The sequence below is a fragment of the Halichoeres trimaculatus genome, unplaced genomic scaffold (assembly GCF_033239565.1).
Source record: "Halichoeres trimaculatus isolate MK-OKI-2021-1 unplaced genomic scaffold, fHalTri1.1 fHalTri1_scaffold_20, whole genome shotgun sequence".
NCBI classification, from domain to species: Eukaryota; Metazoa; Chordata; class Actinopteri; order Labriformes; family Labridae; genus Halichoeres; species Halichoeres trimaculatus.
The window spans coordinates 4,327,113-4,352,606 of NW_027437198.1; the positions used below are offsets into that span (position 1 = coordinate 4,327,113).

The 25,494-nt window shown below is 41.9% G+C and overlaps 1 protein-coding gene across 1 annotated transcript in view; it reads right to left on the reverse strand.

The window, feature by feature from the left end:
• Positions 1-1,140: 1,140 nt before the first annotated feature.
• nptx2a (neuronal pentraxin 2a) overlaps positions 1,141-25,494 on the reverse strand; it is a 30,057-nt gene continuing 5,703 nt past the window's right edge. Inside the window, exons 3-5 of the mRNA XM_074697596.1 lie at positions 20,785-21,029; positions 10,172-10,351; positions 1,141-5,751 (exon numbers count right to left, since the gene is read on the reverse strand). Of these exons, the coding sequence (XP_074553697.1) occupies positions 5,524-5,751; positions 10,172-10,351; positions 20,785-21,029 (653 nt within the window). The 3' untranslated portion in view covers positions 1,141-5,523. The remainder of the gene's footprint in view (positions 5,752-10,171; positions 10,352-20,784; positions 21,030-25,494) is intronic.

The following is a 25,494-nucleotide window of genomic DNA, read 5'->3' on the forward strand; positions in this document are numbered from 1 at the left end:
TCTGGACCAGGTTTGGCGTTCAGCATCAGTTACCGGGGCAACGTGTCTGGATAAAGAGATCCACATTCATAGTACGGAAAACCCGAAACTTATCCTGGAAGTTATCTCTCCAAGAGCTAATCCAGCTTTGTAGAACAGGCCCCAGGTTTAGACTTCAACCTGCAGCCTCTTTCTCACATGTCACTCTCTACTCTGATCTTTGTCTATCTACTGTTTTTGTTCTCTTTGCATAATAAGCCCTCAAAAAATTTTACTGCCACGAAAAACAAAACCTAAAATTAGCGTATTTATATAAATAAATCTAATCAATAAAAATCAAACAAATCAAAAAACATTAATAGTGAACAATGATAGTTCTATAGCAGTTACTGGACTGCAGCTCTATTTTGGCTTTACTTTTGCATGTAAATGGAGATACGCATCTATCTTTATGTATGGTCAATAGTTGAGACACTTGCTGCTTTTTTCCACACGAAGAAGAAGAAGCAGCAGTGGTAATGCTCAGCCCTGTCTCCAAGTTGTTGTGGAAATTAAAATTCTTCCCCTGTGGATCACCCGCTGCCATTATATCTGCAGTGCTCTTTTGTTCTTTAGACTTTTAAAGAGGATCTGCTCTGCTCTGTACACAAACTAATGCTTCCATTATAAATGAAACCTTTCTTTGATTATTCATTTGTATGTTTCATGTAAAACCAGCAGGACGTGCTGTGAAAGCCTCAGTGGGAATGAAATGAGAGACGTACAGAAGATGTTCAAAGACAGAATATAAAGCTTAAGTTACAGCGTTGGCTGCAGACCAGGAGTCTTGGTTTGTTGTTCTGTGAAGAAAACCGACTCCCTGGTGCATCACTAGTCCGACACACAGGCAGAGAGCATTGTGGAGAATGAAGGAGGCTCACAGTGTCCTACATTGTAGCAGCGTCCATAATCCGCATGGGCAGATTTTTTCATTTCCACCTGGACATCTGCCAATCCAGAGGATTTCTGCACTGCTGACAACATTACACCGGCCAGATGAGAGGACGTATCCTCTCCTGTGCATCATGGCAGCTCCTACAGCTGATACGGCTGCACCCAGAGAACAAATGTCACAGTTATGACTTTATTTATTGTCTCTTTTAGATTATTTCTATGTTAGGAAACTCACACAAAGAGCAGAGCACCACCTTTACAGGAATACACTCCCTTCTGACTTCTTCATGAACACAGGGTGATAATATTTTCATAAAACATGCATCAAGCAGCTGTTCAGCTTTTCCTCCACATTACTGACTCACAGCTTTGATTCCCACAACTCTGCAACTTTGTTCATGTTTCTTTTTATTGGGTGCAAAAGGACATTCAACCACATGGCAGAAAGATGACTTAAAAACAAAGATCAGCTAACACATACATCTTTTTTCATCTCTCCCTCGTTCTGTGAGCTGCGTGTGCTTTAAAAGGTGACAAGAACATTGTCCACAGGCAGAAGCACGTATGGTTCTCACAAGAAAAAGGCCATTCACTACATAAACAAAGCATTTCTACAAGCTTTTCTTTTTTTGTTCTTTATGTGCTGCTAATGGACAAAAATCATAAGCAGAAAAAGCAAGAAGAAAACACTTTCTACAGAAAATAGACGTCTCCTGGTTTCACAATGTAACGTTGTTAACAAAGACACTCAAAAGAGGAACAGTTACAACATGTTTGCGACATTTCCAACACGTCTTTTATATAAGGTGTGCGCCCTCACTGTTATAACATTCTGCGCTGTCCTGACACCTGCTGCTTATTCTGGATTTCACTGCATTTTCAACAGGGATCAAAGCTTTTTACCAGCTATTAGTGAATTCTAAGAGAAGGGAAAATAAACCCTGGAGTTGATTCCAAAGATGAAGTCTCTGTCGCCTCTGTGATATTACTTCCTTATGAAGCTCCAGCACTAGGCTTTCTATCCATGGGGGATTGTTTGAAAAGTTGCACACACCACAAATAAAAACATTTCTCAATATTTAGCTCTAAAACATCACTTTTTATGCAGATTTAGAGAAGCATTTGTGAAATATATTCCTAAAATATGAAATATTAAATTTGAATGTTTTAAATAAATGTTAAATGTTATAAATACATGTCCTCATTCTAGATATTTGGCTACGTTTCTAAACAATTAGTTTACATTTTAGGTATTAAGATAAGATTTCGAAATATTAAGCTAAGACTTAATATTTAGCTTGGATATCTAAATATTTCACAATGATTTCTAAATATTTAGTCTCGATTTCTAAATCTTGAGGCAAGATTTCTAAACCTTTACTACAGCTTTCTGTTATGCGCAGTATTGTAGCTGCACAGGATAGTGTCTCCACTCGCTATCATCAACACGCAAAGTCACTGGCACACTAGGAAAGCTGTGATTGGCTGACGTAACCACAGCTGCTCTCTGTCCAGAAACATCCTGCCACAACCAAAACATCAACATTCAGGCAGAGGAGGGGGTTGAGGCAAACACAGATACTGACACACATGATTAGAGGCCCATAGGAGACGATTGAGCAGGATTATTCCTGTAAAAGCTAAAATTTCAATTTTTGGGAGAATCTGACCTTTAAATCAGATACTATTTGTTATAACTGATATGTTTTTCCTTGGGGATTAAGGATTTCTAAATCTTGAGGTATGATTTCTAAATATTTAACTAATTTGCAAATTCACACTCCTGCCTTTCTGCAGGGGGTTCCAAAATTAGAATTGTAGGAAGTGATCCAGTCAAGCAGAATTTTAAGAACCTCAAGCTCTACCTCTTTGATGTCGGCCACAGGATCTTCAACGGCGCCATTATGGCACTTGGTATATTTCTTTTCTAACGGCTGATTTAGCCAACTGTGTTTGACTTTCTCAAAATCTCGCTTGGCTGGATCGCTTCCCTTAAACTTTTAATTTGGTGCTTCTGGTGGGCGGGAATGTGAATTTTCACATCAGTTAAATATTTAAAAATTGTAGCTAAAAACAGAAGTCTTGGGTAAATATTTAGTGTTAGCATAATATTAAGAAATCTTAGAGAAATATTTAGAATGAAAATTAAATGTTTTCGAAATGTAGCTAAATATTTAGAATCGGGAAATTTTAATTTATAATTTCTATACAAAACATTTAACATTTTTGTTTAACAATGAACATTAAAGGGGATATATCATGCTTGTTTCTCGTTTTCACTATGCTAGACTAGGATGCCTGTAAAGCATTTCTGCCCTCAGTACAAGTCATTTAGTTCCTTCATTGCCCCACAATAGCGTTCTCAATATCCTCATTTTAGGCCATTCTGAAGATCTCGTTGAAACGCTCCGTTTCCAGAATGACCTCCAGTAACCTCGCAACGTCACAGCCCTTTGTGCTCTGATTGGTCAGTTCTATCAGAGGGGCGGAGGGGGTAGAGCCAGGGGGCGATTTTTGCAGCATGGCAGTATTTACAAAATCGCCACATTGAATGGGGCAGACCGAGCGAGTTTGCTGTTTGACAAAACTTCACTGTAAGGCATTGATAGCACTGATAAAATGGCAGAGTGTAGGATACGTCCTTTTGTATTGGACCCCGAGTCAGACCCGGACAGTTCTGCAGCTCAGGAGGAAGAAAATCCACCTGGACACAGATCATCTCAGGATGCTTCAGCGTGGTGAGTCAAACCGGTACTGTAACATGTATAGTTTATACGTTTATACTTGGCTCTTGGTGGGTGAATCCCTCGGTGGCGGTTGTGTGACTAACTGACATCACAGAGGAGGAGCTGCTTTATCAGATTACTCCAATAAAAAGAAAGGATCCTCGTGTCGTCACGAAGGTCGAAATCTCACGACCATCTGGCATTGACCTATTTTCAGAGGCATCAAATCTCGTTCTAGGATATCAGAAAAATACAATATCTCATTTTTTTAAAATTCAGGGGGTGTAAGGTCTTGTTTTCAAATTTATTATATTATATGTAAATATTTAATCAGGGATCAGCATGATATGTCCCCTTTAAAGACAAAACATTCAAAATTCATATATAATAATTGACATATATACTTCACAAATATTTCTCTAAATCTTTATCAAAAGTGATGTTTTACAGCTAAATGTGGAGAAATATTTTTGTTATTTGTAGCATGTGCATCTTTACAATCAGCTCCCCATAGATACCTATATGTTACTCCTTATCCAATACAAAAAGTCTGCCACAACATTAAGAAGCAACAGAACTCAGGCTTCAAGAAAAGCATTTGATCCACCAAGCAGTGGCAGGAAATCAATTTGTATCCTTCTTTTTTTTTTCAACAAAAACATATCCATTGGTTAGAGCTGTTCTTTCCCTCCACTGAGAGGCAATTACGACTCAAGATCATCAGACATCGACATTCATAACTTCCGCAGAGAGCTGCTCTCATTTGGCACCCTCCCTGCATCTTCAAACTTATCAATTATGGCTCAGTTAGCTGAGTTAGCATGAGCTCAGATAATTACTACCCAGATGAGGATTTAAGGATTGTCCTTGAAGGTTAACTCCAGTCGCTGCCCGCTCTGGGCTCGGGTCCACAGCTCTGTCGATACGCCAGACCCGGGCATCTGTCCGACATCGCTATTAACCTGAGCAGAGCCAGCCCATCCGTAAAGCTGTTTGGGACATGGCAGCTGCTCAAGGGGCAGAGAGGTATTAAGCGTAGATTGACAAGAATGAAAATGTCCTCTCTGGCTCATAATCTGTGATCTTTTTACACGCAAGACAAGCCATACGCACAGGGATACACACACACACCACACACACACACGCACACACAGCAGCAGTCTCTTACATAACGTCAGAGTGCAGCATTGGCTTGTTTGGACGCTTCACATGCGCTCTGTGGAGTGACAGAAAGCATGCACCGTCACTCTCAAACTGACTTTTAGTCACTGCCCCGGCTCATGCATCATATCTGGTCATTCTGACGCGCTGGGTTGTCTGAAAATAATCACCCACATGGGTTTGCTCTCATCCACTTTGAACCCTGGAGCATCCATCTCATTTCAACGGTGCCTCATTGCTCTTTAAACATGAGGGGAGCGCACAGCGTGTAGTACTCGACTGTGTTACACGGGAAGCGTGTTCCTCAGCAACATCAAAGAGCGCTCCGGCTCACATTCACTACAGATACAGAGCAGCATTGTAAAAAGAATGAGCGCAACAGAAAAGAGCTGTTTTTCAAAGAGGTGTCAAATGAGAGCCGATCGATTGAAGAGATAACACAGAATGACGTGAGGTCATGTCATCACAATGCACTGATGCAACAGCGTAGCCTCTCAGATGAGCCGACTAATTTAAAGTCTCCTGCAGCGTCCTCTGAGTTCAAACTGTGCATCAACATGCGAGTCCAACTAATGTCGAGTCTTTCCAAACTACGCAGTCAGAGCTTAAATACGTGAAAATGTCGCCCCCGTTGCCCTTCACTTAAGGGTCACTTGAGTCAGAAAACACAGCTGCTTCCTCATCCTCGTGGCTGTACTGGGTTTCCTCCCTCCCATCAGTTCCTCTAGGAATCAAACGCACGATCTTCGCAGATCTCCAAGGCAGCTTTGCTCGCACCACCAAACACCTCCACGTTAGCGTCAATCCAAGGAACCACGTTTCCAGGCATGTACGCAGAGCAGTTAGCCAGACCCACGATATCCACCGGCCGCAGCACCCGGTCCCACATGTTGAACTGGCTCAGCTCGCCCACAAAGGCCTGGGTGGCGTCGAAACGTCCTCCAACGATGTCCTTCATGGAGAAAAAAAGAAAGAGGAAAGTTTGTGGGTTAAAGCTCCTGTGAGGAGATTTTGGCAGGATGATAAACAGACTGAAATTAATACTGATGCCTGTGCATGACCCACAAAGCAAAGTAGACCACCAGTGAGAGCAGGGGGACTGAATGAATTAACTCTGCACCTGGATGAGTTTCTCCTGCTTCATCACTGTCGGAGTCTGTTGACGCTTTTGTTCATTCACTCTCTTTGAACAGCGCTGCATCCCATTCTGTGTCCCTGTCAGTGTTTACTCAAAGTGTCATCCTCAGCTTTGTAAATCTTCCTGTTGTAGCCTGAAGTTTTATTTAACATCTCTCAACATCATCTCCTTTTCCTCTGCTATATTTGTCTCCTTTCTTTTATTCCCTGCAACACAAGCTTCTTTTATGGTGAATAAACATGTGGATATGAGCACACAGGGATAAATATGATTATAGTTAAGTTGCAGTTATGATTAGTCTGCATGTGACGTCACAAAGCCTGTTTGCCCTTGCCTGCACAGCAAAATGGATTTAGTGCTCACTGGATGGCGATGCAAAGCTACACAACAACAGGCTTAATAGTATCTCATGTTGTGCAGTGGAGTGCACTAAAAAGCAAAGCTAATACAACCTTTCATTGTATGCTAGGGAAACAGAAAGAGGGCAAAGGGGATCACATTCGTACAATGAAAGAACTGGCAGTAAATGTTGCTGTGCTAGCTTTGATGCTAACTGTGTAGCGGTCAAGAAGACAAGCTTTATTGTGTGCTTCAGTCACAGGATTTGTCACAAAATGTAAAAAGAAGGATTTTTAGGTCTTATCTCATGTCTTCTTTAATCTAATCTTGTGAGTGTTGCATGCTGAACAAAGCAGATGCTGAAATACAGACTCTGGTTAGCAAGTAAGCTAACTCTACTCTGATCTTTCCTGGCACTTCTAAAGCTTCGTTTATGCTCGATGCATCCTAAAGGTTGGCAAGACTCTGTGTGGATGAATGGCATCATTTTAGTAGCCCCGTCCCTTTTGTGCAGTCCTTTCACAGCGGGAATTTTTGCGCATATCTGATTTTTTTTAACTGCCAGACAAAAGGCGCTTGGATGAAATGCCAGACAAACTGGAGCTCCGGGTGTCTGAAGTACAAAAATTTGGGGGTTTAAGAACATGAGACAATGAGGAAGTGCTAAAATCTGCTGTTTCTCACATCAATCTAAAAAAAAAATCTAAAAAAGCAGTTTTCACAGCAGCAAAAAAAAATTTAACAGTCAGGTTAAAAAAAAAACAACAAAAAAAAACTCTCCCCTCTGAATCACTAATTTCACTATTGGCACACAGTGTACGGGAGGTGAATTTTTTCTAACTAGGCAGTTCAGGGGATGTTAAGACCATGTTCACATGTAGCCAGGTGTTTGGGAAACATATATTTTTATATGTTTAGGTCCTGTCGTCCTTACGAAGACGCAGCTTTATGTCACTGAAACTGAAAACGATGTTTTCTGAAAACAATGTTTTCTGAAAACTCTGGCCAAAGTGAAGATTTTGGAAAACTCTGGTTTTGTGGTTTTGTCTAGACACCAGTAAATGGAGTTCTCAAACGTTGGGATGGGGGCTCACTCTGATTGGCTGACAGGTTTTACGTCTGAAAAACACATTATGGGTTTGGCATACATCAAGCTGGACTCATCGGTGGATTTGCCCGCCATGTGTGGACAAGAAAACATATGAGGGGGGGTATTCATTTTTGAAAATACCCCGTTACGTGTGTACAAGGCTTAAGATTGTGAGTTTGCTAGGCGCCGCCCTGTTGGCTATGGCTGCCTTTTGCAGCAGCGCTCTCTTCTTTGTCCATTTCTTGTAATTTTTTCGTCTCTTTTTCGTCATCTTTGTATTTGGAGTGGGTCATTACTTTGTATGGTTCATTGTTGGTCATGGACACCAAACTTTTTGTGGCTTCAGCGATATTTTTATTACTTTTTCTCCTGTGTTTGTCTGGAGATCCTACATGTGACCATGGCTGCATTGTTTACATGTGAACTCAGCTGTTAGCAGCCTATAGCATGTCAATGCTAACTGGTGTAAGGCCTGATGCCTTCCCCCAAGGTGAGGAGAAGGAGGTGAGGACGACGTGCTGGTTCTCAGGTGTGAGCAAAGAAGTGATGACATGGACCTGTCCTTCCATCCATTGTTATTGGGAACGCAAGATCTATCTCCAATAAGATGGACGAGCTAGCTGTGCTAGCCCAGCAACAGAGGGAATAACAGAGGACAGAGCAGCACCATGCTATTCACAGACATGGCTAACGGAGCTAACATCAGACACCAGCGCCGCATTGGTAGAGCTTCACCTGCTGTTAGCAGACAGGATCTAGGAGACAGAGATAGAGTGTGACTGAAGAAGCTCAGTCCTGGACCCTGTGGAGGTGGAGGCTGGCTGAACTGGACAATGATGGACAAGCTGTCATCATCTATTTTCTTATGGACCTTTTTGCACTTTCTTACTTTTGTTTTCTTGATTGATGCTGTGACTTCAGTTTCGTTGTACTTGTTACAATGACAATAAAGTACTATTCTATTCTATTCTATTCTATTCTACAAAGCCTTAGATTGCGAGTTCACCCATTCAGTGGCACAGCTTAGCTCACTTGACTGACAGGCACCCAAAAGCCATTCTGTTTCAGAAAGAGACGGGTGACTTCGGGGAAACTATGTACATTTATCATACAGTCTATTCAGTTTGTGCCACAATTTAGTAGCCGGCTATGTTTAGTGCTACTTACAGCCCGGTGCTCTAAGACATGTCTGTATTGTGTAACATTAGTGAATCCTGGTTATGTCCTGCCAGTCATCTACCAAGCAGAGCTGAACTCTCAAGTTTGAACAGACCACTGCAGAATATCTGCTGCGTGTGGGTTGGAATGAACATTAGCACAAACAGTTTAGTCAGTGTGTTAGCCTTTAGCTCGTGTTTTAGTCTTTAAGTTGGGCTGTATCACTCTCCTGTTCAGCTTTCTTCAGTGTCCACCATCACAACAAAATTAATGACAGAAATTGTTTTTAGCTGAGAAAAAACGTGTATCTCTCTTCTTGATTGTAGTGTTTGTCAGTTGGCATGGTGCTGTCATAGAGACGTAGACATGCTGTAAATCAATTCGGTCCTGCTTGACCTGATCGGGAAGCTAAGAAGTAGCATTTAGAAATAACCTATAATTCCATTAGTATTCTCATTTTTAAGTGTGGATTACAATCAGGCATATATCTAGAAAGAAGACTTTTTTAAGATCACTTAAAAACTCCTCAAAGCCTCTTTAACAATGTTAACAAATGCAAACTTATTCTACTCTAGTTTAACATTGTGGTAGATGTGCCACTGCCTGCAGTTTGGAAATGGATGCTAACAGATGCTGCAGTGTTAGAAGGATTAAAAGCCACATATGTTCTGATTCCCCTGCATCGCATCTGTGTGTAAACCATTATCCATCCTTTAGGCTCTAAAATACACCTTGAGTAAAACTATCTGCCAAAATGCTTCATAGCCTAATGCTAACACCGCTACTTCTGCTGTCCGCTGGAGTGAGTGATGTCAGAGAAGACACATGACTGTGAATGGTCAATAAAGGAACAGCAGACCTTGGGGTTCTGTGACCAACCAACTAGAATGAAGACTCAAACGCAGATGTGTTAATTCAAGCTTGATGTATATTTCAGACATACTGTATAACCTTTTTATAAGTGATGCACACTCTAGTCACTACGCTAAACTGACACTCCACTGAGTAAGAGGTTTGAGTTATTTGTCTTTAGAACAAACTAATAACATATAAAAAGACCAAACTGAAAGAAAAATATACCCCACAGGGGGCGCCAAACTCAACCTAAACTTCCATATAGTAGCTTTAGCTTTTACAGGAAATGCTAACATACTCCCATAAAATATATCAGCTCCATTTGAAGCAAACTGCCTAACAGCCCTGAGTAATTTTCAGTGCACTGCCACTTTAAGACACCTAAGTGATGTGCAAACTGCAATATTGTGCAACATGCAGCAATCTCAGCCTGAGTGAGTGGCAATACATTGCTCCTTTGGCTCTAATCTAATGCAATGTGAGTTAATGGCCCTCTGTGGAGATTAATCATATGTCACTGTACATTTCTCCAGAATATGAAATGAGCTGTCGTGGAGCTAGCAGCTACAATAACCTGCTAATGCAGCTCCCAATGGCTCAGAGGTGCAGTTAAGAGGTAGATGAATGAGGCAATATTGAAAGGAATGATAGCGTGTGAGGAGCCTCTCTGCCTCCTTTCCCCTGCTCCCTGCTCCGCACCTCAGGCATTGCGCTCAGGGGAGACTTTGCACAGGAAAACACTCACACACCTGTGCGCGCACACACACACTCCTTTGCTTCCTTTGCTCTCACCTGTTCCTGGCCCAGGATGATCACCCCACCAGGTTTAATTGGGTGCCAGGGGGCCAGGTTGTCCCCTGTGCCCAGACGCTCTCCATCCTGGTAGGCCTCCCAGAAGCCGTCTCTGGTCGTCCAGGTGATGCAGATGTGATGCCAGCGCCCGTCGCTTACTGAAAGAGGAAGCTGGGCCACCTGGAGGAGAGGTTTCCAGACAAAAAAAAAGGGGGAAGTTCAGGGAGGAGGCCAAAGAGTGAGGAGCAGAGAGGAGAGCATCCAGGTTAAGATGGGACAAGAGGGGTTTGAGAATAATTGCGACACGTTAGAAACAAGAACGACAATTAGAAGGGTTAGGGCTTCAAAGAGACAGCCCTGTGCAGAGAAGTCTCCAGATGCGACATCAAATTTAGATTACCCAGGTGACATCAAGGGAGAGAACGTCCTTCAAAGCGTTTGGGTAGCTAACAGCAAAAACAGTGTCCTCGTATGTTTCCCTGCTTTGTTCATGGATCAAAGAAAAACAAGTGGTTATCCTACCAACCAGTGACATCATACTCCTCTGAGGATACAGAGCAACACACACGCACATACACTACTACACCACTCATTAGCTCATTTCTTATCAGCATTCAGATTCATACTCATATTAAGCTCCAGATAGATATAAACCTGGAAAGATAGCCACTGAAAATCAAATATATTTCCCTTTTAATTAAATCCTGGTTAAGAAATCCAGGTGGTATCTTAATCTAAACCACTGGGACTACAGGGATCACTGCCACTGTGATTACAAAGTCTCTTTGAGTCGGAGGAGTCTGCGCCTCGCTGACTCTTTAAAGATGCAGTAGCCCAAAATGAAACAAATTCTTGTAGAATATTCGGCAGCGCTGATGTGATGGCGATGAGGTTTTGCACACAAAGAGATGAATAAAACACCAGATCCACAGGGCAAAGACGGCTCATCTTCCTTCAAATGACTGCAAAAGATCTCGTTCCCACTCCTTAAAAGTTCAATTTTGCTGTTATTACACAGCAGAGATGATTTTCACACAGGTGTTACATTATTTTGTGTGAGACTGAGCCAGCATGTGCCTCTGCAGTACCCTGGGAATCATGATGCCTGATTCACACAGGGAGCGATCGAAGGTTAAGTGAAGAGCCAGGAGCAGCTGGGTATGATGTAATAAGAAGGACAAACAAACAAAAGGTTAAAGTCTGTCTGTGGTTAATTCCTGCTCAATTTTCTGTGCTTTTACCATAACTGAGTGTGCTGCATGACTATAAAGTTGTGTTTTTAGCATGTGTAATATATTTAGCATTTGTCGTTAGTCGTTACTTTTGACAAGGCTATCAGCTAAAAGTCCCTTTTTTATTGATGGATCAATGAAATTTAACTGTTTTTGGTTACTTTTTTTTATAATTCTGTGCAGGGCTTGACATTAACTTTTTGCTCAATAGCCACTGCACTGTAAAAAGGTAATCTTCAATCAGTTGAAGTGATGTAATTTTTTTAATCAATCCAACTCAATATTTTTAAGTTCAGGTTTCCAATGTATTTTTGTGGATCATATCAACTTGAAATTCTGCGTTGCTACAACTAAAAAAAGGAAGTAGTTGGACCAACTTAAATCTATTGCTTCAATTGGTCACACCTAAATGAATCCTTTTAAATTAAATTCACAAGTTTTATCAACACAACTTAATAGGTCAAATAAACTTAATATTTTAATTCTTCTCAAATCAACATTTTGCATCAATCCAACTTAAAGTTTTAAGTTGTTTCAAATCAATAATCTGCAAAACCCAAAAGGAAAGACCGTGGGGGAGGAGGGAATGCTGTGGATATGAGACCCTGCTGCAAATGAAGCTACCACGCAGGGTCAGTGTGTCTGTGCTCCATGGCATAGACCAGCTGGCTGTCTGTGGTCCACTCTGCTGGTTGGCTGCCTGACTGTGCACCACGGCATAGGCTGCTTGTCCTGGCTGTGCTCCATGGCATAGGCTGCTTGTCTTGGCTGCCTGTGCTCCCTGGCAGTGAGGGCCCCAATTAAAATACTCTCTCGATAATGGTAATTTAACTGAAGACAATACCCAGTTTGTCATTGCTAATCATAATTTTAGCCCATCAGCACATCTCATTCATTAACATATAAAACATTAAACACACTTAAAGGTACACAGTGCATGCCACAGGGCACAGACAGCAGGTCCATGCCATGTGGAACAAAGAAAGCCTGTGACCTTGGCAAGTTAACATCTGAATGTGGGGTCTAATATCCACTGCATTCCCTCATCACTTCATGGTTAAAATAAGTGAATACAATAGGCTGTAAAGTTAACTTTACATATAGACATAAAACAAACTCAACTTAAGACTATTAGTTATAGTTGCTAACCTTTTCAGTGCAATTGTTTTCTTAGATTCTTTTAAGTAAACTCAACTTGTCCCACACACAAGTATAAAAACACCTCGTCAGATTTTACTTTGAGGTTTTGCTTTTGAGGTTATTGAGTTGAAACAACTGAAAACCTTAAGTTGGACTAATGCAAAAAAGTTGATTTGAAAACAATCAAATTTCTAAGTTCATTTGACTTCATCAATTGTGATTATTGAACTCATTAACTTCATTTCAAATAACCTAATTTATTTAGGTGTGACCAATTGAAGCAATAATTCAAGTTGGTCCAACTGTTTTCTTTTTTTAGTGTGTGGCTGATGGTTTCCCAGGGCCACTCAGCGTTTTCACTTACCACAATTTTGATGTTGTGTAATCATGTTTAATATGATTAAAGCTGACTATGACATGTTAGTTTACTTGAACTAGATTTATAACCTTCTTAAATGTAAATGACCTCTGTGCACTCTCAAATCAAGATGACATCAATGTTTAACGCCACAGGTCATTATCAGGTATTCAGCTCTGATACGGTTGTGCTCCTTTTTTACAAAAACATGCAGTTTATTAGGACAAAGTCATAAAAGGAGTAGTTTATTATTGCATGAAATAAAGTGGTGAAGGGGTATAGAAGATATTTGATCACTCCAAGTATGAGACACATCAGTCAAAAATGTGTCATGAAAAGGAAAAAAACATATATGTCACACTGGACTATAAGACGCATTAATAAAGAATAATTTGGTTTGTTGACAGCATTTCCAGAAGAAACTAATTACAAGAAACTTTGATAAGTATTTGTATAAGATTTTAAGGTAGAATCTGGAGGATTTTCCTTAAAAACATATGTGTCATTGTCTGTGTCTGCCTCAACCCCCTCCTCTGCCTGAATGTTGATGTTTTGGTTGTTTTGGGACATTTCTGGGCGGAGAGTAGGTGTGGTTACATCAGCCAATCACAGCTCTCTCAACCAGTGTGGAGGTGACTTTGTGTGCTGATAGTGAGTGGAAGAAGCTAATCAGAGCAGCTACGATAGTGGACGTAACACAGGGGAAGAAAAAAAACCAAAGCGATACAAAACCCTAAACAGATAAAGCGCTTTCCTAAACGAGAGTGAAGCTTGGCTCGACTTTCACTAGACACTTGCAGAGCAGTAAAGGATGGAGAGCAACACCAGTTAGCTTTCTGCAAACTAGATATGTGTCAAATACCCATGATTAGCTTGTACTAACATGCTAAGTCAGGTGCATGGCTCTGTGTTCAGGTAGCTTCAGTCAGGGGCTGTGGGTGTGTGCTGCTGCTGGCACTGATCCAAGGAGGAGGAGCCCAGTTTGAATGTTGTGTTTACTAACAAGTAACGGAAATTCCTGCAGACCCTACATTTAAATTTTGTTCCTACTCCTCTTATCTGTGACCATAATTAGGTTTCAGTTTCTCTTCTCTATGTGCGCTCCTCTCCACCCCTCCATCTCCTCCCCGCTCTAGTGTGAGTGTTGCCCATCAGACCAGTGCAGTGTAAGCCCAAATGAGCTCCATCGGATAAATGTCCTCAATTTTATTAAGTGCCAGGGGTCCTGACACTAGTCTGTGACTCAAATCCTAAAAACTATTTACAATGGAGAGCAAAGAAGACGTGAGTGAACTTTTATTTCTCTAAGTTACGTTATCAGGCACCAAACACCAGGAGCTGTCAAAGCTGGAGAGGAGTCTGAGATCCTGTCAGCCGCCAGCAAAAGGCTTCACAAATGGACCAATGAGCAAACACTGTGTGCAGGCAGTGCTCATGGGAGTTGTAGTGTCGTAGTCTCACATTGCACTTGGTTAAGTATTTCAGATGCTGTTTCAGATGATGTTTCAGAAAACTACAATTAAATAATTCAACCTACCTAGTGGCTAGTAAGTGTAGTGGTGTTACCGGCTACTGCTGAAATTCACCTGCATTTGGCGGACTGGTGGGTTTTAACGTCAAGCCCTGATTCTGTGAACATTTCTCACTTTCATATTTGTTCTGTTTGTTTATCTTGTTGCTCATACATCTGTACATATTTTCCATAATTTTATTTTAAAAATTCTTATTACGGTTGCAAATTTCCCCATTTTGGGGCAAAAAAAGAATTTTATTTCATCTAACATCCATAATCAATGAGTATCTCTTATCCAGATAGTATGATACGATAAATACAGAAGAGGATTAGGGCCACTGAAAAAACAAGACATCCATTTTTTTTTTTTACAATTTTTTTTCTGAAAAAATGTCTCAATTCTGACTTTTCTCTCTGAGTTCTGAGATTAAAGTCAGAATTCTGACTAGTGTAAACTGAAGTATTGACTAGACTGGGAACAAACTGGCTCTGCAATTCATGGCACTGGCTGAAGGTGGCGTGAAGTTCCTTGTGTAAACTGGGCTGAGGCTTTCACACTTGTGGTTAGTTTGCTTTGTCTGAATTCAGATCATAAAATGATTTACTCTTTGATCATTTTGGGCTCTAATTTCGTAGACCAGGCGCCTCCCTCCGCGCAAATGACAGAGAGGGAGGAGAAAAGCCGTGAGTGGGTTTAACACAGCCGAGCGCTGTTTTCACCAGTCAAATGAGCGCCTCTCCTTGCCTTTAAATGCCCTGCTGCCGAGGCGCGTCTGATTGGTCTGAGTGATCCCCAGCACCGCGGAAACAGTGTGCTGGAAAAACCCGATAGACAGTCAGAGCCGCTGTCCCTGCAGCAGGAGAATGGACAGCGGGGAACATCGGAGGACACGAAGCGCGTCACCTTGTGGGCCAGCTCCCGGGACAGATGTAATCTGTTCCTTTGTCATTAATAGGAGAACAAAATGAAGAGGCAGTTACACAGCTGGCTTATCCATTCAGAATACTTTTGATCCACCTGCACTCCTGGTTTGTCATCGCATAAAAGCAGAACCTTTGGTGATATACTGTATACTCTCCCGGTGTCTCCGCCTCATCCTCCTTACAATAATGTACTCCATCTTTTTAGATCACGTTAAAAATAAAGACTAAAACAGAGAAATATGGGAAATCACCGGTAAATCCTGAGTGACATACATTTATTTTGTCTGTTTTTTTCTTCGTCTTTTCTCTCCCTCTTTTCTTTGAATTAAATGAAATGAGAGAAGCCAGATATATACTCAGTATCAAATGTTAAGGCTGTTCATTGTGTAATTATAAGATGTGCATCAAACTTCCAGCTGCTTCAGATGTGATGGGACAGTTAATATAGATACAAATGTATTTGCTGGTTCAGACAGTTACATTAAATAGTGATTGCTGTGATTTTTTTATTGCATTAAAATGTGCCTGACACTCTGGAAACCTGCCTCTGAGGCTTTGTTGACATACACGCACATGTGCGCCTGTCACCAAATTACAGCTGCGGAGGGTGCGCTCCACTTAGCGCCGAGGATAGACCAGGTTGGAGCTGGCAAGCTTTCACTTTTTTGGCACAAAGTTGTTACTGCGCCAACATGAATCTGCTGTCAACTCCCCCTGGCGTGCAGTCACACCCATCTTTGCGCCAGGCTTGCGCCCCCCTGCGCTGCGCCATGAAATTAGAGCCCTTTGTGTTCTCACTGCATTAATGTAAAGCTATACACACACTGCAGGTTTGCTCTTCTGTCATTATGTCACTGTCTTTGTTCCCTTTCCTAAATGAATGAGCAGACAAATGCCATACCTATGAGTCGCATTTTGCCTTGTAGGAAGGCAGCTGGCCTTATGACGTTGGCAAACGTCAGCCCGTTTACCTACCAGCAACCTGAGTCATGGGCTGAAGCTGCGAGGAGGTCAAATTCCTCATCAACATTTGGCGGATGAGTATATTCCTCAAACATTGAACAACACAAAAACACGGAAGTTTGCAAACTTGTGAGTCAACATATGAACAGTAGGAGCTTTTACGTCTCTGCTGGGCTGGTGTTCAGTCAGGAACACTATGCTCTGCATACTGATTCATTGTTTGTTTCTCTTCTGTTATTGTGCATTCAGTGCTTCATGCATGCATACTTATTTCCCTGTAGTCATTAGCTGTTCCTTTCCTTTTTGCGTCAAATTTATCCACCAGCACTGCAGCGTGCCTCACTGTTAACCTATTATACCTCCTGTGTCTTTTGCTACTGTGGCTTTTTTCCCTCCAGTCCATTCACGCCATTGTTGTGTGCAACCCTCCACCCACCTATCAGCGCCCCCTCATCGCCGTGTCATCATCTCATCCGCGTCAGATGACACCATCAGGCAAAATCCTCACCGACAGTGCAAGCACTAGAGACTCTGCGAGTGATTCAACATCTCATCACCCCTGTTAAAATAAATGTTTATCTTTAATTTATTAACTTGTCTCTCCTCATTGAGATGTTTTAAAGGGTCATAAAAAGAGAATCAGCCTGTTAATGATCTGCTTTCAACAACGAGTGATAAAAAATGCATCAACCTGATGAATTCTGTCTGGTGTGAGGTAAAAACTGGAATTATTGGGATTAATCTACAAAGAGTTGGGTTGAATTCATCAAAAAATTCAGGGACTGGTCCTCAGATTACTCTTGTTTATGAGCATCAGACTGCATAGGCGCGCTTGCCAGGAGAAGTCATTTTTAATGTAGTACAAGACCATCTGAATCCAATTCAGATTAAACTCCTAGCGGCCTCATTCAGCTGACAAATGGAGATGTTACAAAGACGTTTTTCTTGATTGGGATAAAAATGACACATCTACAAAGAGATTAACTGTTCTGGGGGTTTTACTTCATGAGAATGAAGATTTTCCCTCTGCAGAACCAGACAACGCTGCACTTTTCTATCCCTGTTGAAGAAGCTTCGCTGCTTCCCTTTTCTTCAAATCAATAGCATAAACAATGTGCCCCTGTGGACCCTGTTATCATCATGAGCAAGCTCGACTCATGGATGTGCCGCCGCACATGCAGAGATCATAACAAGCCTGTTTCCGGCTCTGCTGTATTTCTCCTCCTGTACATGATAACTTTCTTTTCCAGGGTTCATTGTGATCTTTCACTCTTCTCTCCGAGCAGAACTCTATCCACTCTTCCAAAGCTCTGCAGATTTTCCATTTCCAAACCCCCCATCCTCTCCTTTTTTCCTCTTTTCACTCATCCCTTTCTCCCGCCATCTCTCGCTCTCATCTGTCTGAGCTGAACACATGTATAATGCATGGTGAAGGGGAAGCTATGAGGAGACCTGCCTGTGCCAATAACAGCCAGTGTAAACAAGACAGTGAGGGGAGAAGAATCCTCTCCAGTGCAGCAACATTTCACACACACAAAAAAAAATCACCCAAATTTGATACAACAGCGCTGCAAACGCATCTGTGCCACGGGGGGAAACAGGAAAATCTTGTATTACAGCTCAAATCAGCATAACAATTACACAAAATCCCTTCCTTTGAAAAATAAATGGTATAAAATATTTATGTACGTGTCTACCACTTTGTTTTCTGTCGTGTTAATTGAAATCCTGGTTTCGGCTGACTGAAAGCTAACAGTTTGCGTGTGGATTTATGGTGCAGAAAGCAAAGAAGACGAGGCATTCCAGCGAGCGCACATGGCAGCTTAAGTTCCCTAATGAAGAACTGTTATTCTTGGGTGTGTGAGGAATGTGGGTCAATGATATTAAATGTTTATAAGGAGCAAAATTAAAAATTCAGAGCTGATGGTCAGTGGATCTGCTTTCAGCTGTATCATTATTGTGCTTAGAAGTACAAGTATTTCACACCACGGAGCAGACCGATGAGGAAATATTAACATGGTATCAATGCCTTCTTTGCATTTAATGAGCGGATCTACAAAACATCTCTGCCAGCAGCGCCGTCAGGCAAATGATGAATAAGAGCTATTGATCTAAACACATCTCCACTCCCCGAACGATCATCAGGGCAGAGATCAGAGTTCAAATAGAAATGAATAAAGATGCAAACTGTGTTACACAGTCCTCTGGAATATTTGCAAAAGGGCTTGTGTCGGCCTGTCTGTATCAGAAACTCTGGTCTTGATCATTCCGTGTTTTGGATACTGAATAAAGGACTTGATTAGTAGTACTTGAGTTCATGATACGGGGCATAAGAGAACAGAAACACTAAAGCCCTGTTTCCACCAAGCAGTCCGGTTTGGATCAGTACAGGTTGGGACAGGTTGGGTTGGCAAAGCCTGCCCACCATGACCCTTCTTGGAAGGTGGCGTGTGAGCCAGATGCTGGGTTTGCCGATGCCAATAGTCAAGTCAAATACGCAATAGTGTGATGCCATAAGAGTGTGACCCTGATAAAAAATCAAGGAAGAAGAAAACCACACAGTAATCAAAGAGCAATGATGGAAGGCATCCAGCAAGGTGTCTTCTCTGTGATCTGTGGTCTGCAGTGTTTCTAGCTCCAGCTTCTGGGGTTGGATCAGTATGTCTGGCACCCCAACAGAAGGGTACCAAAAAGTGGGATGGTTCAGGTTGGTAATTTGGGGAGTTGTCCCGGGATTAATCAATGGAAACGCCTCAAAATACCGAGACAAACCAAACTAGACCGAGACTAATGACTAGACATAAACAGAGTTGGAGTACACCCTCAGCAGTTTTAGATCTTTTACAAAGCTAATGTGCAGGCTAACAGCTTTTCACGCATACACTCACACCTACCATCAATTTAAAGGTCCCATATTGTGCTCCTTTATTATGGATCATTGATGTCTTCATGAAATGGTAGTAACATGTTTTGGTCCAAAAAGCCAATAAATCAAGCACAGCAGCATTGTTTCCAGGCTCTCATAGCCCCTCTGTTCAGAACCCTCTGATTAAGTGGGTGTGACCTTCATATGCAAATGAGCCACCACTGATACTGCCCGACTCTTCAGCGTCACTGAGAGCGGCGCCACAAGCTCCGAGTGCACATTGTTTACAAAACGGCGAACCTCGTTTACCGTAACATTACAGGTTAAAACAACAGGCTAACTGCAGCTGAAGTTAGCATCCTGAAGCTAACACAGAGACAGGGGGGACACTGAGGAAAAGCTCTTACATCTGCTCCACAGCACACAGCATTTAAAATACTCACATTTCCAGGGTCTGAGGTTTGTTTGCGGATGATTGGTAATGCGCCTGGATTCAGGACCAGTCTATTCGCTAGCCCTCTGTTGTACTGTCCAAAGTTGGAAAAGCAGTCGGCCGTGAAGTGACTAGCACACACATGCACAGTTTTACTGAGTGTAGCTGGCATGTTTCTTTGATAAATGAGCTCTAGCCACTTAGTCTTGTCTTCTTCTAAGATGGAAAGCTTGTGCATGGAACTATGTGGCTATTTACAGCCAAAAACAGAGCAGTGATGGTTTTTCAACTTTGGCATTCTGCTCCCCATTGCTGGAAAGATTTCGGGGGGTTCGGGGGTATCTGCTCTGGTGGACCAATCAGGTCAGACTTGCTCCTAACTGGTCAAAAAAGGGAATCGCTGACGTTGACAAACCCCCAAATTCCAAACAGCTCGTTTTAGGTCAGGGTTTTACATTCACAAGCACTACTAAGTACAGGTTTGGTCATTAAATTTCACTAAAAGACTTAATTAAGTAATTTTTGCACAATATGGGACCTTCAAAGTGACCAGTTTACCTACCAGGCATGTCTTTGCAAGAGAACCAGAAGAGAACCCACATGCACACGGGGAGAACATGCAAACACTAAAAATCCCCTGCTCAGCCAAGAATTCCAACCACATATCTCATTGTGAGGCAGCAGACCCACAAAAATAAAACCACACAGCTTGAAACTTCACCACATTTCACTCAAAAGACAGAACAGCAGAGGCAGATGAGAATAAGTTGAGATTTGCATAGAGCACTAACTCCTGTATCAGTCTGGTGCTGAAAGCAAAAGTGTGTCCCGCTTTAAAAATCTTACCTATCCTATGCTTTTCAAGGGGTGCTTCCTTTCTCTCACCTCTGTAACTATAAATCTAACTACGTTGTGTCCAGTCTGAGACACACAGGGCAGATTGGTCACCATAGGGTTGAGTCACAAGCATTTTCATGGGAAGAATCCAAGTTAACCCCAAGGATGTCAGTCATCAGTGGGTTTTATAATTCCTTGTGAAGGTATGGCCCATGATGGCCATTTTTTATTTATTTACAGCACAAGAAGCTTTACCTCATACCATGCCAATGTTTTCACTACTTGTTTGTAAAACCTTTAAAGCATGATGAGCCCTGTAAGGAAGCGGTTTCTCGTTATGTACCCACCTTGTCATTAACTAGTAGCTCAATAGGGTTGTTCCCCCACTCGATGAGGACTATCTCGTTGGCCTGGCCTGGCACGCCGTATGAAAACGGGGTTCCTATCCCAGGACTGGCGCTGGATTTGAGCCACATGCACACTGTGAAGGCGTACATTTCTGGGAGGCTCTTCTTGATGCGTCCGTAGAGGTAGTTCGTCCGCAGAGGGAGGGACACCTTGAAGTCCTCGGGTGACTTGAAGGCACTGTTACCTGTTGTTGAGAAATAAGGATACATGGTTGAGTATTCCTAAAAGCAGTCTCTGAAACAAGCCTTCACTTTGACTTGATTTTTTTCATGTAATTCTTACTCTTGTTATCACCCCATACTCCTCATAAGAATTAGATAATCTACAAAAGCGTGCACTCTGTGTGGCGGTTAATCAAAGATGGTGGAGTGATTCTGTTAATGACAATGATTTATCCCAGTTGTAGTCAGGATGTAGGTCCTCATTCACCCACATCCTATTGGTTTATTAATGGTGTATTGAATTTGCAGTTAATGCCATGACAGCACAGTGTTAGCCCCACAGCAAGGGTTGCTCAAGCTATGTTTCAGGTGCCCCCTGTTCAGTGTGTGTTTATATTGAAATTGACGAATCAGGCAGGAGAGGATTTTTGAACCAGGCTGTAAATGGGTTTATTTCTGCTGTGAAACTGCTTTTTTTGGGGGGGGCTTGTGTGTAAGTGACCTCCAGTACTTCTGGAGCCAGCCTCAAGCAGACACTCAAGAAACAGCAGGTCTTAGCACTTCTGCATTGTCTCATATTCTTAGACCGGAGGTTGCCGCTTGGAGGCCGGCTGAAGAAAGATCAGGAACCACATACACACCAAGAGATTAACAGCCTGGTTAAAAAAAAATGGGTGGGTCTGGCTACCTTATTCCTTAATCAGCACACACTATACAGGTTTTTTAAAAAAATATTTATAATTCTGCAGTGTAGAAGAAATTAAGCTCCCAGTTTTGCCCAATCAGAGGCACAGAACACCTGCTGATGATTTGCTTCAAAACACTGTATAAGAAACAGATGGGTGACATCACAGATAATATGTCCGTTAATTATTCCGATTTAAAGGTATAATTGGGAGTTTGATTTAGATACACTTTTTGTTATACTGGTTAAAAATGATCTAAATGTCCCAATGGCAAGCAATACATGACGTGTTCTTAAATAAAGACAAATAATATCTGCTATCTACAGCAGGAGAAAACCCAGGAAAACATCAGCCAATCACATCGATTAGGATCCAGTCTGTTAAACCAATCAATGCTCTCCTCTTGCCCGTACATTTCACCAGTGCGCACTGCCCCTGACTCAATGTGTGTTCCCCAGTTTAGCGGTGTACAGTTTTGCACTCTGCAGAAGAACAGCAGAGAAACTACCCATACCCCGATTACTGCTAACCGCTCCTCTGGCTAAACAGAGCAAGAAAAGAAAGACAGAGGATTTATTTTCTTGCTCTGTTCCCCTGTCTCTAACTACTGCCCCTCTTGCTCGACCTCGCGCTTGTACCCTCTGACCCGATGAGGAGCCAATTGGCTCTGGGCTGTAGTCTGGATCAGAGTCTAATAAACTCTCACCACAGGGGGCTCTGACAAGCAAAAAAGTGGGTAATGCTAGCATGACAGTTGGGAGTACTGACAAAAGTCACGTTTGTTTATTTGATTTTTAGCTTTACGTTTTAACCTTTTGGTGCTTCCTTACCTCTAAATGAGACATGACTTGACATAGTGCAAAACATAAAACGATGGGTTGAGTCCGTCTTTCAGTCATTCACAATCATAGTCGTGAATCAGCGGCGCTCGTGTATGTGAGCGAGGGCATTGCTTTGGAGGAGCTCCAAGGGGAGGGGGAGGAGGGGAGGTTGAGGTTGTGAAACCCTGCCTTTAAACCACTATTTAGCTAATTTCCAGGGTGCACTACATCAAGGGATTTTCTGTGCTACACGTGGCTCTCAGAAAGACCATGGGACTGCTTGTACTGCTCATGTATGTAGTTCACTTTACCATCAGAAAATAACCAAGATTAGAATTTTCAACAAACTACTTTAATGGTATTACACTGCAAAAAAATTGAAATCTAATCAAGTTTTTTTGTCCTATTTTCAGTTTAAAAAAAAAAGTCTTTTAGACTTAATATGAGCCAATTTCACCTGACCAGTCAAAAAATGTCTTATTTCAAGTTATTTAAAGACTAAAAATGAGGTCTGCATTACTTGTTCGGAGAAAAACTATTTTCCCTTTGAGGTAAGAACAAAGTTTCTTGGATGAAGACATTACTCTAACATCAAGAAACTTGACTCGACATTCCACTTTCACCACTGGCAGATATTTTTACTTGCTACTAGCAATTCAGACCTCATTTTTGTCTCTTAATATCTTGAAATAAAACATTTCTGGACTTCTCAGTTGAACGTGGTTCATATCCAGTACAATGAGACATTTTTTACTAAAAATAAGACAAAAACACTTTACTATATTTCAGTTTTTGTAGTGCAATCATTTCTGTTACCAGGTTTAGCTTCTTTGCTGGGAATGCTAGTGTGCTAACAGTGCCTATGAAGCATATTGAAGAGCTGAGGTAGAGTGTTATTAGTTTAGCTTGTTTTGCCATTGACCCCCATATGCAAACCAAAACATCTAAGTAATAAAAAATATAATTGATTTTATAATAAATTTTAATGGTAATTCTACTAGTTTTGGGCTCATAGGGGATGAAGAGTCGGATCCTGTCCTGATGGAGATCTATGTATATGATGTGTAAGATTTTTAAAGGGGACATATCATGCTTGTTTCTCCTTTTCACTATGCCAGACTAGGATGCCTGTAAAGCATTTCTGCCCTCAGTACAAGTCATTTAGTTCCTTCATTGCCCCACAATAGCGTTCTCAATATCCTCAGTTTAGGCCATTCTGAAGATCTCGTTGAAAGGCTCAGTTTGGAGAATGACCTCCAGTAACCTCGCAACATCACAGCCCTTTGTGCTCTGATTGGTCAGTTCTATCAGAGGGGCAGAGGGGGTAGAGCCAGGGGGCGGTTTTTGCAGCATGGCAGTATTTACAAAATCGACATATTGGATGGGGCAGACCGAGCGAGTTTGCTGTTTGACAAAACTTCACCGTAAGGCATTGATAGCACTAATAAAATGGCAGAGTGTAGGATACGTCCTTTTGTATTGGACCCCGAGTCAGACCCGGACGGTTCTGCAGCTCAGGAGGAAGAAAATCCACCTCGACACAGATCACTTCAGGACGCTTCAGTGTGGTGAGTCCAACCGGTACTGTATCATGTATAGTTTATACGTTTATACTCGGCTCTTGGTGGGTGTATCCCTCGGTGGCGGTTGTGTGACTAACTGACATCACTGAGGAGGAGCTGCTTTATCAGATTACTCCAATAAAAAGAAAGGATCCTCGTGTCATCACGACGTTCGAAATCCTGCAGCCAAATGGCCTGACCTGTTTTCAGAGGCATCAAATCTCGTTCTAGGATATCAGAAAAAATACAATATCTCATTTTTTGAAAATTCAGGGGCTGAAAGGTCTTGTTTTCAAATTTATTATTTTATATGTAAGTATTAAATCAGGCATCAGCATGATATGTCCCCTTTAACGAGTGAACAAAAGTATATTCTGGCTTTCTTGATGTAACAATATATGACTTCTAAGACGTTTTACATCTTTCTGTCTCAAGAGCCTGACTGACATTGCAGTCCCTGAAGCATAGCTGCTAGCATCACAACAAGAACAAGACCAAGCTTCATCATTATTTAAAAGGTTTCATGTAGTTACGTTTCATACCAAGTCATCTGTGACTTCACGCATCACAGCTAACTCACAGAGAGGCGGTGGGTCAAGAAAAGAAAACTTACAAGAGTTTTAATATTTCACAGAGGCTGAATACAGAAACAGAGTAAACATGGTAATACTAAATTAAGCATGATGGGAAAAAAGGCAGACACACACAAAGAGGAAAAGTTAGTGAAAATTTAAAGAGAAAATGAGGATAAAGGAGCCGAAAAGGACACACACACACACACTCATACACACACGTCTTCGCACCAAGAAAACATGTTATTTTTTTTAATGAGACTGAAGCAGGGTTTTATCTCAGTGGAGCAGAAGATTTGAAGCTGAGGCAGACTACTGCAGCTCGTACGGTAAGAAGAGAGTTCATAGGTTTGAAGCTGTCAGACCTTTTTCAGTCGCTCGACACAAGAGGAGAGGATAACATGTAAATAAGTTTGTGGTTCAGTACCAACGGTCCCTGTAACTTTCTCTGAGGCTCTCATTTACTCAGCTCCTCAACTCAATTCATTCCTAACCTCCAAGGATCATGGGGGTGCTGGACCGATTCCCAGACTTCTTTTGTTGTAAGCCCAGAGCAGGAGGACAACCAAAGCATGTTTGAAAGCCATTACATGGCTATCACCGGTGGAAAAAAAGAGCTTTCACCGCAAAGCGCAGCCGTCAACATCCCTGCAGAATGAACCCTGACATTTCCGGCAGAGACGTGATGTGAAGTGAACTTTGTAAAGCTGAAAAAAGGCAGTAATTATTGTCAGACAAGTGGCTGCTGTTGGGTTGACCTTTTTTTTAATTCCAAGCAATTAGCTCTGGTTAAACCTGGAATCATCCAGCAGACACTGACTCAGCCGGCTGAGCCTCAGGGGACAGT